Source organism: Gymnogyps californianus, chromosome Z, assembly GCF_018139145.2.
Source record: "Gymnogyps californianus isolate 813 chromosome Z, ASM1813914v2, whole genome shotgun sequence".
In the NCBI taxonomy this organism is placed as follows: domain Eukaryota; kingdom Metazoa; phylum Chordata; class Aves; order Accipitriformes; family Cathartidae; genus Gymnogyps; species Gymnogyps californianus.
In genome coordinates this window covers 36453898-36461292 of record NC_059500.1, presented here as the reverse complement: position 1 = coordinate 36461292, position 7395 = coordinate 36453898, and the positions used below count along the sequence as shown (strand labels likewise).

The following is a 7395-nucleotide window of genomic DNA, read 5'->3' as shown; positions in this document are numbered from 1 at the left end:
GGGCTCTGCAGATATCACCAGAGAAATGTTCTCAGAGAGGTCGGATGTATCTGGCAGTCCCTGCTGTTGTCATCAGTTTAAAATGGAAGCTCACTAAGAGATTACTGCAGGGTCCAATGACATCACCTGTAGAGATGCCCGTGACACTAACGAGAAACAACTGGAAGCAGAAACACGGCAAGCCACTGGAGTGGCTTAGTTTGAGGAGCACTTCTGAAAATTATGGTACTCAAAGAGGCTGAAACTACTGAGCAGACAGAGTATACCACGCACAGAGTCACAGATGAGCCGTGCTTGATCTAGGACTCCCAGCGGAGTCCTGGAAAGGACATCCCCGGGGTCTGGCTTTAAGCAGATTCGAAAGGGGACGATGTGACCGGAGGCGAGGGAGCAGCGAGGGTGACAGGTTAGAGAGCGCTCTCTGCAAGCTGCCGGACTCGGCCCGGCGCAGGTTTGCAGCAGACATAGGTCTGCCTCAAGGTGGCTCTCCACAACCTCTGTGAGGTGCCTTGGTGCTGGTCTGCAGCGGTTACTGGGCGGACAAGCAGCCTAAGCCGAGATGTCAGAGATCGAGAGGACTTGGAAAGTGATTTATCCTTTAATATTTAAACCGTACTCATTCGCAGCGGGAAAATTCGCTTTACTGCTGCTTGGTTTCCTGACAAACAGGTTCAGATCTGAGTTCAGCAATCATGCACATTTCACACTGAATTAATTTTAAAGGATACACTCGAGCTCATGTTGCTATCCAAATTAGATCTACTTTTAATAAAGCACAACTGAAAAAAATCCCTATTTGCTGGGAAAAAAAATTCAAATCATAGGATTGTAGGACAATACAGCCCAGAAGGGACCTCAGGAGGTCTCCTGCTTGCAGCAGGGTCACCAGTGAGCTCAGATCAGGTCTCTCAGAGCTTTGTCCCATTGGGACTTGCAACCCTGCAAGGATGGAGCCTGCACAGCCTCCCTGCACAGGCAGCCTGCTCCACTGCTTGACTGTCCTCAGGGGGAAAAGGTTTTTCCTTACATACTGTCTGAGCCTCTCAATACAACTTATGCCCGTCATCTCTTGTCTCCCCACTAGGCATTGTTGTGAAGACCCTGGCCCTGTCTTCTCAATGACAACCCCGCAGGTTTTGGGGGCTGCTGTTTGGTGACCCCTGAACTGTGCCTTCCCCAGGCTGAACCAGCCTTTGTCCCTCAGCCTGCAGGGCAGGACAGTGCTGCAGCACCTTGATGCCCTCATCTGAACTTGCTCTACTTTATTGATGTGTTTCCTCTACTGGTGGTGCCAAAACCGGACAAACTACATAGCTGTTGTCTCATGAGTGCTGAGCAGAGGGGGATTACCACCTCAACTGACTGCCCATGTTCCTGTTCATACAGCCCAGGACATGGTGGGCCTTCATTGCAGCCAGGGCCACTGCTGGCAACGCCTAGCTTGCTGCCCACCACAGCCCCAGGGCCTTCTCTACAGAGCTGCTCCCCAGCCCGGGGGGCTGCAAGGGCCGTCCCTTCCCGGGAGCAGGACCTGGCATCTGCATTTGCTGAAATCATATCGATAAAACCCTTATCCTTTTTTTTTGTTTTTTTTCTTTTTCCTGCCCTATTTGGATTTTTGGTTCCAAGTCACGGACAGAAATCGCCGCGGTACTTCCCAGTGGCTCAGCCCACCGGGACGGGGAGTGCCGGCAGCTGACCGCAGCCCAGCTCCCGCTTGGCGAGCAGGCAGCGCGCAGGCAGCGCACAGGCAGCGCTGCCTGTGCGCTGCCTCCGGCGGGGCGGGGCGGAGCGGAGCGGCGTGTGCCTGCGCCCCGCCCCCACCCGGCTCCCTCCCCACGTGGCCTCCCGGCACGAGCCGCCCGCTCCTCCTCCCCCCCCCTCCACCCCACCCTTCCTCGCCGGCGCGCGCTGATTAGCATAATAAAGCCCCCCCTTTCTCCCCTGCCGGCCAATAGGAAGCCAGGAGGCGCCGCCAGCTGCCGGCGCCTCAGCCGCGTGCGCTATAAATGGGGCGGCCGGCGGGGTGCTGCCTCAGAGCGCTCGGGGAGTCTGTGGCGAGGAGGTGCTGGGAGCTGTCTCTGGCCGCCGCCGCCGCGCTGTGGGGACGCGCTGCTATGACTCTGGAGGAGATCCACGGACAGGAGGCTGTGCCTGCGGGCCACGACTGGTACGTCTGGGGCGGCGGCTGGTGCGGAGGCTGCGGTGGGGGGCGCGGGAAGCGGGGCGGCCGTGGGGGACGGTTGCGGCGCCGCGCTGACTCTCTGCCTTCTCCCGGCGCGCAGGATGCAGGGCGCCGGCAAGGCCCTCCACGAGCTGCTGGCGTCGGCGCAGCGCCGCGGCTGCCTCACCGCCGGCGTCTACGAGTCGGCCAAGCTGATGAATGTGTAAGTACGGCGGGCGGGGGCCGGGGGGCCGCCCGGCGGGGCGCGGGGGCTTCGGAGCCGGCCGCGGGGCTGAACGCGCCGCTCCCTTCTTGCAGCGATCCCGACAACGTCGCTTTCTGCGTGCTGGCCACGGATGAGGAGGACGAGGGGGACATTGCCCTGCAGATCCACTTCACCCTGATCCAGGCCTTCTGCTGCGAGAATGACATTGACATTGTGCGGGTGAACGACGTGGCCAAGCTGGCTGACATCGTGGGGCCCAGCGAGGAGTCTGGGGAGCCGCGGGACCTCCACTGCATCCTCATCACGGTGGGTGTCCTGTGGGAGGCGAGTGGTGCTTGGTGCGCTGTCTGCCGGGGCTGTGCTTGTGCTACCGGCCTCTGCACGGGACGGTTAGAGCCTTTTGGGGCGGCCCCCATCTCTTGCTGGTAGTCACATCCTTTTCTGGGCAAAGGAAGGGGGCTTGGTACACACAGTACAGCAAGTCAACTGAGTAGTTGTAGTAGGCTACACTTCTAACTGTGGATTTTCTCTCGTCCACAAGAGTAACATCTCTGCTTCCTGCTTTGTCTCTGGCAGGACAGAAACCATCTGAAAATGCCTTGCTTCCTAAGCTAATCCTTCTGTAAATATTGTGATGACCTCAGCTGATGGGCAGCACTCATGATGTGCAACTCTTTTTTTTTTTTTTTTTTTTCTTTCTGGCAGAACCCGAATGAAGATGGCTGGAAGGACCCAGCTCTAGAAAAGCTGAATTCATTTTGTGAAGAGAGCCGAAATGTCAATGACTGGGTGCCAACTATCACCCTGCCTGAGTGATGGTGACCCAGTGCATTGGGGAGGCTGAAACCTTTGTTGCATTCTCAATGTGTGGGTTCACCGAAGTGTGCAACAAGCTGCTGATTCCATGGATTAGCCTGGTCAAGAGACTGGATTAAAGTCACTCAGACTGGCATGCAGTGGGCTCTTACGGAGGAGAAAGAGGAGAACAGCTCGCCTCACCAGTGAGCCTTCAGTAGGCTGCAACCGTGGAGAGGCTGACATACCATGGAACTGAAAGAAGTATTGCAAGTTTCCTGGTCAAGTGGAACTGTTTCAGAAGGCAGAGAGAAAGTTAGGGGAAGTGGGCCAAAACTTTCCAGAAGGACGGGACAGAGTACTGTAACTAGGAACTGTTGGTGCTGCCTACAAAACAGAGAAGAAAGTTTCAATATTTGATGGACTACTAGGGACTGGTTACTAAGACAAATATAGAGACTACAAAGAGGACAGACTTAAACAGGCCTCTTGGGTCAGTCTGCAGAACTGTTTTAATAATGCAATAATTTTTATTGAAATATTTGCTGCTATTGAAGCTTTCATAATAAATTTTTGACAATTAATTTCTGGGAGTGTCTTGCTTACTGGGTGGGGAAGCATGTCACTGAAATACCACTGATGTTTTGCTTGTGTGCTGTAGTCAAAGGTATACTCCACAGTAATGGAGCTATTGCTCAAGTACTTTCTCCCCAGGGCCAGCTGAATGAAGAGCTGTGCTGTCCAAGTTGATAATTCAACCTTTCACCCTCTTGCAACAGCTGCTTATCGCAACAGCTTGCAAGACTAAGGAGCTGCATGTTTAATGAGCTCACTTATTGTAATAGGTGGTCTTTGTAGTCTACTGAAGGAACACAATCCACGTTAGAAACATGGATTTTTGGAATACAGACCTCCAGTAAATTGCATCATTAGTTCTTAAATATGACTTCGTAAGACTCATTCAGAGCTGCAGTGTTCCTACTTGACAGAAGCAGCTTAAACATGATGAGGGGGCTGCAAATCTCCTTAGATGTCAAATACATCTAACATTTGCTTTGATTAGAATGACATCGTTAAATCTAAAACTAGCTAATACTGAATAAACATCACATCTGCCACAAGCTGATCTCTGATTGCCATATGCTGTAACAATAGAAGCTGTCAATCCAGAGGCCAATTTTGCAAAACCTAATTGCATGACAGCACCAAATTAAGTCCAAAACAATTTAAGGATGGTGTGGCCTTTTTTAGAGATCCTGTCATGGAAAGTTAATATGGGCAGGCTGATTTGGCCCTATGTTAAAAGGGAAAATATCACCCCATTTCTGTGCACAATCTATATGTGTGCTCCAGGACTTGACATTAAAATGGCATAGTAATGATCCCTTCTCCAGAGAGCAAGAAAGCTAAACTACTCACTTCCTCTATAGACACTAAAAATACTCAGTTGTCACAATTACATTTCCTCTAGTGCAGTGATTGACAGTGGCACTTGCTGAGAAGTGGTCATTTCTACATGGAGTATCTTGAACAGTTGTGGTTTCTGGGAAGCTGCTTGCTCTCGGTTTCATTGTTCCTGATAAGGGAAGTTCAAATTCAGCTCCAGCATTCCTGGAATACGCTCCCTTGTACAGGAGGTACCCAGCACTGCTTGGCCTTTGTTACTGTGTCATGAGAGGCTGCAGGAGGGCAACATAACCAGAGTTTAGGCTGAAGCAAAAACTGTAGGGACCTCAGACCTCTGCAAGTATTCCTTTTTGCACTTAAGATACAGCAGTTTCTGTGCAGCCTGTTTTTCTACTTAACCTGCACTCATCAACTGGTGTCTGCTCTAGGACTTTCAGAAAAGTCACACAGAGGAGCTCAGAGAATAAACAGCTTTGGCAGCTGTGATAACAGAAACTTCCTCTAAGGCAATTGCCTTGATACAAAGCAAATATCAAGTCTGGATGCTTTGTTATACATTTTTATATTTTTCCCTTAGCAGATGCAGGTTTCTTCATTTTCAATGGTTTTACAGCTGAGAAACATATTTCTGTTCTTTGCTTGGGGCCTAATCAGTACTCAGAGCCAAGAACAAATCAAAAAGTGAACTGTTCTGAAATCAACTTTTATGTAAAGTGTAAGCAGTACTTTACAGCTTTGAGTGGTTTAAATAAAAGCCTGAGAAGATTGAAGGAAGTTCTCAAGCATGTATACAATTACGTATACGATTACATATACAACTAAAGTACAGCAGAGAAAAAGTGCGACCGATTTGTTGTCTGAGACAGTAGGCATAGATAGTTGCACCTGGTAGGAAGTTTAACTTCCCAGTTTTTATAGAAGAAATGTATTATGCAGCAAACAATGAAATTAATGAGGCAACACCAAAATACCCTTGTGAGGATGTTGCCTCTAGTCCCTTAGAAGATGGGAGGCTGACCTTCGCCTCCCCAGTAGTCTTGTGAAGCTGCAAGCTGTGCCTCATGAGATGTACACAATTTCTTATTTTAGTGACCCATACATTTCTCCTGAAATCCCTTCTGGCTCAATGCAGATACACTGTAATGCGAATAGTACTAAACTGAGTTAGCCTGCAAACGTTATTAATACGGCGTTGCGACCAAAGGCAGCTGTAACTTGCAAGTTATGTGCTGCTGCAAATATCTGTAATGATCAACGCTACTTAATGTAGCAAAAATTCAGCAGCTGGTATCTACTGATACAAGTAGACTTCATCTTTACATGCTCAGATACCTAACTGTGCAAGGAGCAACCACACAGTTGTTAAAGATAGGCAGTAGACTTGTATTACTGACTGTAGTGGGGACAGCTGGTCTGGAGATGTTGGTTGGCTCACCAGATGAACACCAGGTGTTTTGTCAGGTATCTGGGGGATCTGGAGGGCAGGGACAGTAACCTCTTGTGTCTGCGAGCAGCGTGCCCCGTGCACCTCGCCTTCCCAGGAAACAGAAGTGCCCAGGACAGGGGCACCACGGGTTTGCAGGGCTGGCAGGGACTGCTGGGAGCTCTGCCGAGGTGCCTGCATCCCATCTGTGCTGTGTGGTCTTCACAGGCTCGCTTGCTTTGTGCCATGGTGGGCCACATCAGTGGGCTCTGGGGAGGAGACTGAGGCTAATAGTTATTAATAATAAAGACTGGTCTCCAGGACATGCGCCAGCCTAGTGACATAGCAGGAGGTGTAGGACACGGAGTGGAGTCACAGAGCGGTGGTGCTTCTGGCTCTGCTTCTGAAGGTCTGCTTTCCGTCAAGCCCTTCACTTGTGTGCCACCAGGCGATCAAAACTGTGTATTTAAATATTGTAATCATAGACATTTGTGTTGTGCTGTCTATACTTCTAAGCACATTTTTTTTAATGAAGTGATGCATAAAGTTTCATTTAAATTTTTTGAGCCATGGGTTTATGTTTCTCTGCCTGGGTATCTATTTCACTATCTAATAGTGTTGACTGACAGGAATTTCCCCTCATATACCATTTCCTTCTCTTAATGCTGTTTTCTTCCTGTTTTACTTCTGTGCATCACTTTACTTTTCTCTTTCTTGTGGTTATAGACAGTGATCTTCTCTTTAGATGCCTGATTCTTTTAGTACACACTATATTGAGTTAACTGCTTTATCGTCTTATCAGGATATATATATACGTACTGGCACATAGGATACAGTTGTTGTAAACCATGCTTTCTCGTTGCTGTTGAGTAAGAAATACAAAAAGGAAGATAATAAAAAGTGTATTAGAAAGAAGCAGGCAAACTGCTGCACGGAATAATGTTTGCATAGAATCTGTGCATATGCTAGACGATTTGCTCAAACAGCATTTATAGCACTGGATGCTCAGCGAAGGAGCGCTGACATGCCCTCTTTGCAGCCTCAGAGTTCTGCAGACTGGTAGAGTTTTAGTCGTAGGTGGAGGCTGTTTGAATTAACGTATGTTCTGCAAGGAGACAGTCTTTGCAAAAATGCTAGTGGCTGAAACATGCCATAGCACCACTGTCTGACACATAAGGGAGACCTGGCTCATGTCAAAAAATCGATTAACTCCAGCTCTCAGATCCCCTCTCATCAGGAGGAAAGAGCAGTGTGTACCCAGGTTAAACCATGGCGAGTGTACAGACAGTATATTACTAGTGGAAGCAAACGTCATCACATGGGTGAGCAAGAGAGATGTGAGGAGAAGGATGTGTGAATATTGTATTCCTTGTAGGGATA

At 49.3% G+C, this 7395-nt stretch overlaps 1 protein-coding gene across 2 annotated transcripts; it reads left to right on the top strand.

The window, feature by feature from the left end:
* Positions 1-2062: 2062 nt before the first annotated feature.
* GADD45G (growth arrest and DNA damage inducible gamma) lies at positions 2063-3771 on the top strand. 2 transcript variants are annotated; one of them, XM_050913128.1, is made up of 4 exons: positions 2063-2151; positions 2276-2387; positions 2483-2696; positions 3096-3771. In XM_050913128.1, the coding sequence occupies exons 1-4, from the start codon at positions 2118-2120 to the stop codon at positions 3204-3206; spliced, it is 471 nt and encodes a 156-aa protein (XP_050769085.1). In that variant the 5' UTR covers positions 2063-2117; the 3' UTR covers positions 3207-3771. The 2 variants fall into 2 exon arrangements, with proteins under 2 accessions (XP_050769085.1, XP_050769084.1); XM_050913127.1 differs by having other exon boundaries at positions 2063-2170; positions 2286-2387.
* Positions 3772-7395: the final 3624 nt, after the last annotated feature.

Coding starts and splice junctions, on each gene's coding strand:
- GADD45G (XM_050913127.1), top strand. CDS start 2,118: ATGACTCTGGAGGAGATCCACGGACAGGAGGCTGTGCCTGCGGGCCAC. Junction 2,171..2,285: donor GTGCCTGCGGGCCACGACTG/GTACGTCTGGGG, acceptor CCCGGCGCGCAG/GATGCAGGGCGCCGGCAAGG. Junction 2,697..3,095: donor TCCACTGCATCCTCATCACG/GTGGGTGTCCTG, acceptor TCTTTCTGGCAG/AACCCGAATGAAGATGGCTG.